A 12545-nucleotide genomic window follows, 5' to 3' on the forward strand; every position below is an offset into this window, starting at 1 on the left:
AAGGGTTGTAGGCTAGGCCACCCCAGGATGACTCCTCAGACTACACAGCCCTGGCTGCTCTGTCCTTTACAGATAGTAGAAGAACAGGTCTGCCATAACAGCCATGCACTCTGAAGAAACCAGAGAACAGCACCCCAAGTTGTCATCCAGGGATCAGGGGGTCAGATGTCAAGTGTTAGGCTTCTCTTCCTCTCTTGGCAAGAACCTGAGAAAGACCAATGCGGAAAGCCCTCCCTCCATGCCATACCATAGGGGCATCTGATATTAGAGCCTCCTCTGCCTTCACAAACTGACTTCAAGGACTGGAGTTGGGGGAATCCTTTGAGCTTCTCAGTCTTACAGGCAGAAGCCAATAAATTCAAAGATCTGGCTTGATGGCGTCTCCAAATAGGGTCCCTTTGCATGCTTGTGTAATACAGCAAATCAGAATGAAAGAATAGTCATTCATTGAACTCTTAATAATTACCCTTGCTGCCCTGATCCGTCAATGATGTTTAGACATTCTCTTCCAAATACTGGTCATGCCTACATTTTCGTTGCTTATTATTACCTAAAAAATAATTGTCTATTAAGAGCAAACAATACTCGATACACATTTCACTACTAAATGATTCATGGGAACAAAGGTGACAGGCTGACTTTTTAATGTTTTTAGTAAGCTTATTATCTTTAGTTTACAAAGGGGTTTCAATTCAGCATATCATTTTATGATTACAATGCACCTTGAGAAGGACTGACATTAATAAAAGAAAAAAGACAAAGTAACTCTTCTGCTCTCATCAAATGTACTTCCTTGCTTTACTAGGGGCGTTATGGATGCTGTCGCTTCCTTCGAGATGGTTACAAAACTCCAAGAGAGGTTGTATTTCAAAATTGTTACTTATGCTTTCTTACTGTCTCCATATCTAAGTTGCCATTGTGTTCTCCTTTTATTAATTATAATTATATGTTGGAATTTTGGAAGGACAGTACTAATTTCAAAGTCAAAAAGCCTGGAATTAGGCAGTAGAATAGTATAGTAGGTCATCAGACAGTAAAACAATAGTATAAAGTCAGTTTCTGATTAGGACAGTTTGGTGGCTTACATATTTTTTAAAAGACCACCTGTAGCCGGGCACTGGTGGTTCACGCCTGTCATCCTAGCTACTCAGGATGCTGAGATCTGAGGATCACGGTTCAAAGCCCATCCCAGCAGAAAAGTCTGTTAGACTCTTATCTCCAGTTAATCACCAGAAAACAAGAAGTGGTTCAAGCAGTAGGGTGCTCACCTTGAGCTGAAGAGTGCAGGGACAGTATCCAGACCCAGACTTCAAGCCCCACTACCGACAAAAATAAAAATAAAAAAAATCACCTGTGACCATCTCTTAGGATTCTTTGCTTTGGTGACTAGTATAATGACATAAATAAAACAGGTCATTGGTTAGGCACTGTAATAGGAAAATTAAGAAATAGGATGCTTTATCAAGGGTGGGGATGCCTGACCAGTGTGCCATATGACGCACAAGCATATGGAACTTAAAATCTAACAAATGCGGGTTTTTTTGAAAGCACAATGCAATAGTCTGAGCCTATGAATGAATGATGTTATAAATATCTAAATGGCCCTTGGCAGTAAAAACAAGGTTCCTACCAAGACTACCAAGGAGTCTTGTGTGTATTTCTTTATATGTGTGTGTGTGTGTTATTGTAAAAATACTGTACACAGGAGTGACAGTTACATGAGTAAGGTCATGAGTACATTTCCTATTGAGCATTGATACCTCCTCCTTTGTTTTTCTCCTCCCTTCCCTTCCCTCCCCACCTCTCCAACTCCTCCTTCCCCTCCCCCCCCAGTTGTAAAGTTCATTTTCAACATATTGTCTCGTACATCTGATTTACTAAATTTTTTATCATGGAAAACTGTTAAGAGTAGCTTCTCCCCATTACAGTAGACTCTTATTCATATCAACCTCAAAGCCACATTGAATCTGACAAACACGGGAAACCTAGTAAGGTCTAATGATATTATGTATTTAATCAGATATCATGTGAGAAAAGGTTTTATGTATATCATTCCAGGACCCAAACAGGTTACATTATGACCCTGCCGAACTCAAGCTCTTTGAAAACATCGAATGTGAGTGGCCTGTGTTCTGGACTTATTTCATCCTAGATGGAGTGTTTAATGGTGACATTGTTCAGGTAAGAAAACTTTGGATGTTGTACTGATAAGGATATTTGTTATCCCACTGGTGTGCTGATTATTATTAATACACAGGTTAGGCAAGAATTTAGATGACTGTGTTATTTATTGCCACTTGAAAACTTTTCCCAAAATTTAGTGAATTAAAGCAGTAACTCTTTTATTTACCTGTGACACTGCAGTTTGAGCAGGGCCAGTAGGGACTGTTTGTCTGCCTCTTGCACTGTCATCTAGAATCGTTCCATGGGGCTGGCGGACCTACTCCAAACACAGTCTCACTCACATAGCCAGTGAGGTGATCCTGCTTATCCACTGGTGCTGATTGCTCAGCTGGGCCCTTGTTGGGGCCTTGTCCCTCCTCCGTGTGCTGAGGGGGAGCTTCTTACAGGCTGAGTCATAGACTATTGGTTGTCTTCTCCTCCGAATACCAAGTCTTAGGCCAGAACAGGCAAAAAGTTTCCTTTTTAAGACCTGTTTCTTTGGATTCTGCTTGGTACCAGACCTTGTGCTGGGCATGAACAAGCTGTGTTGCACCTGTGAAACTCACTGGCAGGGTTGCAAAACTCAGTCCTGTGCTGTCATATCTGGCTGTTCTGCTCATGGGTTTAGAGGATGGGCCATGATGTGGCTGAGCTTTTAAGTTTTAATGTTTTTTTTGTTTTTGTTCTGTGTGTGTGTGTGTGTGTGCGCGCGCATGCGCACGTGTGCATACATGCATGCATGATCATGCACCACCCAGTAATGGAGCTTGAACTCCATGCCAGGCCACTGTCCCTGAGCTCTTTTGCTCAAGGCTAGTGCTCTACCACTTGAACCACAATGCCACTCCAGTTTTTTGGTGGTTAATTGGAGATAAGAGCCTCATGAATTTTCTAGCCAGGTAGGGCTGGCTTCAAACCTTGATCCTCAGATTTCAGCCTCCTGAGTAGCTAGGATTGCAGGTGTAAGCCACCAACAATTTTTTTTTCTGGTCAGAGGGCTTGAAATCTGGGCCTGGGCACTGTCCCTCAGCTCTTCAGCTCAAGGCTGGCACTCTACCACTTGAGTCACAGCATAACTTCCGGTTCTCTGGTGGTTAATTGGAGATACGAGTCTCATGGACTTTCCTGCCTGGGCTGGCTTTGAACCATGATCCTCAGATCTTAACCACCTGAGTAGCTAGGATTACAGGTGTGAGCCACCAGCACCCAGCTTGTCTTTATTGTGTGTGTGTGTGTGTGTGTGTGTGTGTGTGTGTGAGAGAGAGAGAGAGAGAGAGAGAGAGAGAGAGAGAGAGAGAGAGAGAGAGAGAGATTGATTGAGAGGGAAATAATGTGGGTATAAAATCCAGAGCTTTGTACATTCTGGTCAAGTGGTCTAGTACTGAAGCACATTCCCCAAACCAGCACATATTTCTGAAGCAATAAATGGTTTGAAAAACTACCTGTAGAAATGTGATATACTGCCTGATATAGTACTTCCATCCCAAGGATTTTATAATCTCATTGATGAGAAAAATTTTAAATATGTGGGAAATTATGAGTAAAATATCTAAGTAAGTTAAGACAGCATTGGAAGGATGTCTCATGCAGGGACATGCTAGAGTCACACCACTCACATACTGTGGAAATTGTGAGGAACAAACAGCTACTGCATGAAGGACTGCTCTGTCCCTTTGTCTAGAAGCTTTACAGATAGGGCTGAGCCTAGGGAGGCACACCCTATAGTGTGCTGTCCAGGAGAGCCCCTCTGGCATGTCACCAGCCAAACATCTGTGCATTATTTTGTTCTGTGGCTGACTTCTAACTTTTTTCTAAGTTTCAGTGCCATTTCAGCATTCATCACAAGACCTCTTTCATACCAAGGGCTGTGGGCTTGTTTTCTAGGTCCAAGAGTACCGGGAGGCCCTTGATGGAATATTAATCAGAGGCAAGGATGGGATCCACTTGGTACCAGAACTCTATGCCATCCCTCCTGACAAGGTAACCTGGTAGTGCTAGGGCCCCTTTGTGCTGCTCATCCAGAATGCAGGAAGTTGGTGGTGGCCCTTTGGTATTCTTCATCCCTTTTTCACCATGTGGTTTCTAAAGCCTTAGGTAGTATTCCTGTCCACGGTAAGGATTTGTGGCTTGGAGGAGCCATACTTGGACCGTGACTCACTTACAAAACGCATCTGTCCAGTCCCCAACACTAGGCAGAAGCAAGTCTATAGAACACAAAATGTTGTGTGCCATGTTCTTAATGCATTGCTGCAGAAGAGAAGCCTGAATCGAGGATAGTTGAGAATGGCTTCCTTCCCTCACTAGACAGACCAAGATATGCAAAATGCAAAGGCTATTTTCTCTCTAGGTGCCATCAACCTAGGTCTCATGCAAATCTCATCACTTTACATTCTTAGACACGTGAGTAGAAGCTGAGTCACTTTCCAGCAGCTACATATTATGTCTCCTATTGAAATTGGTGCTCTTGGCCAGGCACTGGTGGCCAAGTCTGTAATCCTAGCTACTCAGGAGGCTGAGATCTGAGGATCGTGGTTCAAAGCCAGCCCAGGCAGGAAAGTCCATGACACTCTGATCTCCAATAAACCACTAGAAAACCGGAAGTGGTGCTGTGGCTCAAGTGGTAGAGTGCTAGCCTTGAGCTGAAGAGCTGAGGGACAGCGCCCAGGCCCAGAGTTCAGGCCCCACAACCAACGAAAAAAGAAAAAAGAAAAAAGAATTGGTGCTTTAGAGGCATTTGGCAAAACAAAATTAGTGATGTAATTTGTAACCTAGGGCAAAACAAAAGAAAACAAATGCCCTCAGGAATAGTTACCTATTTTCTCATAGAGACTAACCATCCCCATTCTGACCATATGAAATGCTTGGTGTTACAAGCTGCGCTTCTCTTTCCGATGGACAGTAGTGACTGTGCTTTGTAAATTGTTAGTCCGCAGCTATGGCTTCTAAACCCCATACTGACCTTTGGGTTTCTACTTGTCATTACAACATTCTTTCACTCATCATGTTTTGCTTGTGTTTGTACTAGGCACCAATCTAGGTATTGTTTCACTTTGGCCTCATTTTGTATTGACTGCTTGCCAGTAACAGCGAGGAAAATGCCTCAAGTGTACCAACAGCCTGTGGAGCCCACTAGGAAGGAGCCCTTTAGCCAAGACCACCACAGGCTCCTATGGCCAATTAGAAAAATCCCTGGGCCAGGGTAGCCTGCAGCTTGAGTTTGCATGTCCTTCACGTAGCATGCCTGCGTGTGGTGCCACCATCACTGAGGCCTTCCACTGCATAGCTGGGCACTCAGTGTGTATAAAAAAATGTTGTGAGCAGCTGCTTTTGTGGCAAGAGAAGATTAGAATCTGGGATGTAAAAGTGGCTCCTGCCGGGCACTGGTGGCTCACACCTATCATCCTAGCTATTCAGGAAGCTGAGATCTGAGGATCATGGCTCAAAGCCAGCCCAGGCAGGAAAGTCTGTGAGACTCTTATCTCCAATGAACCACCAAAAAACTGGAAGTGATGCTGTGGCACAAGTGGCAGAGTGCTGGGTTGAGCTGAAATGCCCAAGCAGGGACAGTGCCCAGGCCCAGAGTTCAAGCCCCACAACTGGAAAAAAAAAAAGTGGTTCCCTTACTGGCTCTGTGTTGGTGCAGGCTAGGTGGAGCTAGAGGAAGTCAGCGGTGAGATGGAGGCAGCTTAGAGGCAAACCTTTGGCAGAGGCGTGGTGTCTCGGAGTGCCTCTGAGCAGTTGAGAAGGGCCAGGGGCAGGGGTTTGGATGAGGAGACACACCTCCTTATGGAGGTAGGATCTGGCCATGACCAGAAGGAGGACAGATGGAGGCCATCTTTTGACTAGGACACCTTGCCTGCTTTGTGCTCTCTCAGTCGCATATTTCTCATTTTTAGCTCTTTGCTGCCTTTCTCTTTTTTCTTTTTTGTTGGTCGTGGAGTTTGAACTCTGGGCCTCAGTGCTGTCCCTCAGCTCTTCAGCTCAAGGCAAGCGCTCTACCACTTGACCCACAGCGCCATTTCTGGTTTTCTGGTGGTTCATTGGAGATAAGAGTCTCATGGTCTTTCCTGCTCAGGCTGGCTTTGAACCGCGATTCTCAAATCTCAGCCTCCTGAATAGCTATGATGACAAGCGTGAGCCACCAGTGACCGGCTCCTACTATCTCATTTTAACAGTAGCTCTGCACACTGTAAAACATACAGGATTCTTTGGAAAGAAAAATATATTTATTGAACTTTACAACTTTGGTGGTGGGGGGAGGAGTGGCAGAGGTGGGGAGGGAAGGGAGAGTAGGAGAAAAACAAAGGGGGGTGCACAGTGCTCCACAAGAAATGTACTCATTACCTTACTCAGGTAACTGTAACCCCTCTGTACAGCTTCTTTACAATAAAATAATTTTTTTAAAAAAGAAAATATATTTATCAAGAATCCTGTTACTCTTACCACTATGACTTGACAATCTCCTTCTATACAATTATTCTACTTGAATAATTGATTACTAACATTTAATTCCATTCACCTTATCTAAAACTTAGTTTTAAAAGAGAAATTTTCGCCGGGCGCTGGTGGCTCACGCCTGTAATCCTAGCTACTCAGGAGGCTGAGATCTGAGGATCGTGGTTCAAAGCCAGCCCGGGCAGGAGAGACCCTGAGACTCCTATCTCCAATAAACCACCAGAAAACCGGAAGTGGCGCTGTAGCTCAAGTGGTAGAGCGCTAGCCTTGAGCTGAAGAGCTCAGGGACAGCGCCCAGGCCCAGAGTTCAAGCCCCACGACCGACAAAAAAAAAAAAGAGAAATTTTCCTGAACATATTGATATCAATGATTAATTCATATGCTGAGAATGAGTCCCTTGATGGTATGATCTTCCCGTCAAAGAGGAATGTTTCCTAGTTCTTTTGATTGACTTACATTTTACGGAGGAGTGGCATTACCACCAACCACTGTCACAATGACTTGAACCTCAGAAGGTAAATTCACCAACTAACTCAAAAATGTATAGTCAGCATTGTCCATCAGAAAGAGCACTTAAGCTTGTATTGATGAGACAAGTGAATTCAATAGCTCCTGTTTTCTGAGGCCCAGATAAAGGATTCGTGTTTTAGCAGCTCAGGTGTTTTTCCCCAATGAATAATTCCACCTTCTGGTCATTTTCTTGCATGGACACAAAATTGCTAAACAACTGTGGATGGCAAACAAGATCTAGGAAGGGAGATGTCACAGGCTTGATGTGTAGCAGTACAATGTAGCAGCTATAGGCTGCTGTTTTCCACTCTAACAGAGACAAACAAAGGCATGAGCTGTGAACCAGCCTGAGACTCAGAAACATGCATGAGCAAGCCCAGGATTCCAGCACCTCTTGGCACTGATTTTGCTTTTCAGAAGCACACTGGCCTGAGACCAGGCCAATAGTCAAAGTCATCCTCTTGTTTATAGCCAGGCGGCCCCTAAAGAGAGTCTTTTTGCCTTCCTGGCCCACATTCTACATTGTACAGAATTGGTCTGCAATGTGAGAACCATTTTGTAAATCAACATATTTCCCAGTGGGAAGGGCCACTCTGTGTCTTCTGATGTTCTGACCTTTGGCTTTTTTTCTCTATACCAGGTGGATGAAGAATACAAGAATCCACACACAGTGGACCGAATCCCACTGGGGAAGCTCCCCCATCTTTGGGGACAGTCCTTGTACATCCTCAGCTCACTATTAGCCGAGGTATGGGTTTACTGGCTTCCCAGGCTAGAAACCATCCAATTGGGGGTACAGGAAATGTGGAAGAGCACAAGGGCTGTCTGCAGCAAGTGCTTGAATGTCTTTTGTATCTTCATGCCTTTAAGAACCCTAGTAGGCTGGAAGGTGGCTCAGTGGTAGAGCACTTGCTTTGCATGCATGAGGCCCCTGGGTTCGATTCCTCAGTACCACATAAGCAGAAAAAGCCAGAACTGGTGCTATGGCTCAAATAGTGTAGAACACTAGCCTTGAACTGAAGAACTGAGGGACAGTGCCCAGGCCCAGAGTTCAGGCCCCATGACAAAAAGAAAAGAAAAGAAATGAAGTCCTAGGCTGTGTCAACTCCAAGGCTTGACTCCTGGCCTTGCACATCCATATTTACCATAAGTCAGTTCAGGTCAGCTGTATGTCCTATTAACTCTAAAATGGCAGAAGGGACAGTAAATCAGAATGCCACTGGACTCCCACTGTGTTATTTAACATTCATTTAGTCAGACACCAAATGAATGATAGCACAGCAGGAACATCCCTTGGGTTCTATAGTCGCCGAATTGGAACAATGGTTCCCCTAAGTATGTCTGGGGAAATGCATGTATCTCCTTTGCAAAGCCAACCCTGTCCCCAACTATCCATGTGACTTTGGGCCGCTCTGATAATCTCCCTGAGCTTGTTTCCCTACCTGTGCTGTGAAAAGCTTGGACTTGGTCATCAGTATGATACCTTCCAGCTCTGATTTCTGTATCTATGAGATAAGAAATAACTACTTCCATTCTCTTGCTTCCTCCTCTCCATGGTAATGGCCTTTTGTAGCAGGTTTCCCTCACAGGACACCTGTAAGCACTCTGTGGGTACTCTGATCATTTCTAGAAAATGTGATGAGAAGCATTTTCAAAAACCACTTAGCACTAAAGACAGCTTTAGGTTGCAAAGAAGTCCTCCTTGGGCCATTCCCTTAAGCATGTATACCTTGAGTTCCCCACCTGTTAAATAGTGATGAAGACCCATTGCAACAATGAGATGTACAAATCATTATGTCGAAAAATGAACTTTACAACTTTGGTGGGGGGGGTTGGGGGGTAGGATTGGGTAGTGGGGGAGTTATGGGAAGGGATGGGAAGGGGAAACAAAGGAGGAGGCAACAATGCTTGATAAGAAATGTACTCATTATCTTGCCCATGTAATTGTAACCTCTCTGTACGGTATTTTCACAAAAAAAAAAAAAAAAAAGGTGATGAAGGTAGAACTTATCCACTAGAAGGTTGAAATGTGACAGTGTATATGCAGGCCCTCCTCCTGGCACTATTAACAGCTCAAAAATGATTAGTTACCATTCTTTTCATTTATACAAGATAGGAATATGTTTGACTGGCCTTGCAGCCACATACCAAAACACGCACCTGTGGCAAACGGAGTAGCCTACTCCGTTTCACAAAAAGTGATTGACTTAAGAAATTTAAAAAAAAATCCTGAGTGTTTTGAGCCCCTAAATATGTCACTTTCCATGGCATGAGGTGAATTCTTAGTTGATCAATATTTCATACTTTTAATACTCCTCTCTTAGGGATTCCTTGCCACTGGTGAAATTGATCCCTTAAATAGAAGATTTTCCACTGCTGTCAAACCTGATGTTGTCGTACAAGGTTTGTGACTGTGTTTACTCTTCCTCTCTAGCCTGTAAACCTAATATTTTGTTATTATAATAATATACGGCTTCTTTTTTAAGAAAAATGGGTGAGCGGGCTGTCGTCTGCACTCATGAGGTCCTTCTGGGAGCTCCCTCATATATTTTGGTGCCTCATCAAACACCACTGAATGTCATAGTCCACTGTGAAAATAACTGATTGTCTCTATATGATGCTGTATACTTAAGTTCAAGGCCCAAATTAGTTTCTACATTGCTTGGTAGATAGGTCCCCATCTGCTGAAAACCAATGGAAAGCATTCCTAGATTGTCTTTGGCCATTGGCTCATTTGGATAAGCATGCCAGTAATGCACTGAAACAAGCTTCAGGTTGCCACCCAATTGCCACCATGTGCAGGCCTGACCCAGGACACATCTGCATGTCACAAAATTCGGATGAGGTAAAATTTGTGACAATTATGGTCATCGCCTCGATGTTACATGCGAGGCTTAGAGGTTAATCTCATTCTAAGATGCACAGCTGACAGCTGGTGATACAAACCCATTTCTGATTTCCAGATAGGCTGATCCAGGCATCTCCCTACTAGAGCATATCTGCTAGTGATTCTCTTACATGCAGAATACTATTTTTTCAACTATATGCCAGGACTTGTTGATGGGTCACAACCAACTTTTTTAATGTGGCAGAGTAAAAAAGAGTGGAAATTACCGGTATGTGTGCCATGGAGCAGGGGCTGGGTAGTGTCTGAAACTCGGCCACATATGGCTGTGTCCCATCAGGAATTGTCAGGTCTCAATCAAAACTCCTTCTCTGAAAAAGTGGCTCCAGCACAGTGACTGATGTATGGTTTCGATGCACGTGGATTTCCGTGTGTCATTGGAAACTTCAGACAAGTGTTATAAGAAGCCCCAGGCTGGTCCTGCATGGTTCATGGTCTCATTTACTGAGATTCTGTGGGACTAGGTTCCAGTCCATTTCAGTTATAGCTGGTATGAGAGGCTTTTCTCAGGGACTTGTGAAAAATCAGGGAAGTTAATAGACTTTCTAAATGCTTTTTTTTTCTTTTTGTCGGTTGTGGGACTCAAACTCTGGACCTGGGCATTGTCCCTGAGCTCTTCAGCTCAAGGACAGTGCTCTACTGCTTGAGCCATGGAGCCACTTCCAGTTTTCTGGTGGTGAATTGGAGATAAGAGTCTCAGGAAATTTCCTGCCTGGGCTGGCTTTGAACTGTGATCCTCAGATCTCAGCCTCCTGAGTAGCTAGGATTACAGAAACATTCAGCTCACACTGGCTTTTATATGAATTACATGGCCAGCCCCACCCCCCCACCAACCCATGGATACAGTGGTGGGACTTAGGGTCCACTTTAATAGTCACTGAGCCCTTTCCATTTGTAGAAGGTTCTTCTGCAGCTAAAAAGAACACCAGCCTCTCTGAGAGTCTGTTCTCCTTCCATAGGCCCATCCTCAGACTTCTTCTTTTTGTTAGGCTGCTGCCCTTCACACCAAGACCAGCGTACTAGCATAGCAAGTGCAGCTCAGACAATTCCTGATGTGATACCAAGCAAAGTCTCCCTCCTATTCATTTCCCTGTGGCCCAGGTACTCAGCCAGAGAGCCTAGTGTCCAGCCTCACTGGCTTGAGATGTGGCCCAGGCCAGTTTGGAGGTTGCTTCCCACTGGGGGGGGGAGGTCTTCTGTTGTGATTAGAATGTGCCAGGCTGCTGGCATCCCCGCAAGCAGGCCCACTTTCCTTTCTCTGGAAAGAATGAGGTTCCCTTTCCTCTCTCCCTCGTTCAGAGCAGCCACTCTGAGCAGACTCCACCACATTGCTCTTCTTTTCCCTGACATTTTGGAGCAGGAGCACAGGCTTCTGTCCCCTGAAGAAGCTGTTTTCATGTGAAAAGGACATATGACAGGTTTAGAGCAAATGCACAGTCAGTGGTAGGCAAGACATTACTTACTGTGGGTAAGTTTGGGCATGGGACCTGCTGAAAACAATTTCGAGAAGTGTCTATGGGTGCTTTGTCCATTGAGGGCACTTAACAAAAGCACATCATGGGTGTTAAGGGGTAACAAAGGACAGAGAACCAGGAAGGGCAACAGGGTATGGGTAGCATGCCCATGTGCCTGTTACTGGACAGTGGGAAGAAGGATGGGAAATTCTACATGGCAGTGCGTGAGACAGCAGACACAGTCTGACGCTGACTGTACGTTCTTGTTCCCAGTCACTGTTTTGGCAGAAAATGATCACATTAAGGAGCTGTTGAAGAAACATGGAGTCAGTGTCCAGAGCTTTGCAGATATTCATCCAATTCGAGTGCAGCCAGGCCGGATTCTTAGTCACATATATGCGAAGCTTGGTAGGTTGGGGAAGTATCAGGGCATGTTTGGTAAGGGGACATCCTGTGTTAGGTTTGGGGTCTGTGGATACTGAGATGTAAGAAACGTCTCAAGAATTGGCTAAAGCCCCAAGCATGGAAGTGGCGCCGTGGCTCAAGTGGTAGAGTGCTCTCCTTGAGCTGAAGAGCTCAGGGACAGCGCCCAGGCCCAGAGTTCTAGCCCCAGGACTGACAAACAACAACAACAACAAAGACTGGAAACTAAAGCACCAAGCAGGTAATAGCAGTGCTTCAGTGTGATGAAGAATGAACATACAAAGTCATTCACCTCACAGTGCACAGCGGGTGCCACCACACAGCCAGCAGATATGCTGTAAACTAAGGAGCTCCCTTTTTGAAAATTCACACTTGAAACTGGCATTGGTAATTGATAATAATTGAAATTGTTTTTTCCTGTAATATACAAAGATGCTTACTTACCCATTAAAATGGGAAGTGGTTCTAGTTACTTTTCTACAATCTTCATTTAGTTTAATGGCTGAATACTAACTAAATTAGAAGTCCAGCATTAATAAAATCCTTTTAGTAGTTCCAGGTGGATCAGATTGGTACGATTCATACACATACATAAAGAGAAAGGGGTAGAATTTAGGTTCTATACTCAACTGTGT

General features: G+C 44.5%; 1 protein-coding gene across 2 annotated transcripts in view; it reads left to right on the top strand.

Annotated features, from left to right (window-relative positions):
• LOC138840454 (phosphorylase b kinase regulatory subunit alpha, liver isoform) overlaps positions 1–12545 on the top strand; it is a 57384-nt gene that overhangs the window by 21784 nt on the left and 23055 nt on the right. For both annotated transcript variants that reach the window (XM_070040780.1, XM_070040779.1), the window contains exons 9-14: positions 806–859; positions 2059–2181; positions 4048–4143; positions 7769–7876; positions 9453–9531; positions 11761–11895. In XM_070040780.1, the coding sequence (XP_069896881.1) occupies positions 806–859; positions 2059–2181; positions 4048–4143; positions 7769–7876; positions 9453–9531; positions 11761–11895 (595 nt within the window). The remainder of the gene's footprint in view (positions 1–805; positions 860–2058; positions 2182–4047; positions 4144–7768; positions 7877–9452; positions 9532–11760; positions 11896–12545) is intronic.

The sequence above is a fragment of the Dipodomys merriami genome, unplaced genomic scaffold, assembly GCF_024711535.1.
Source record: "Dipodomys merriami isolate MVZ:Mamm:240054 unplaced genomic scaffold, mDipMer1.0.p SCAF_3, whole genome shotgun sequence".
Classification (NCBI taxonomy): Eukaryota; Metazoa; Chordata; class Mammalia; order Rodentia; family Heteromyidae; genus Dipodomys; species Dipodomys merriami.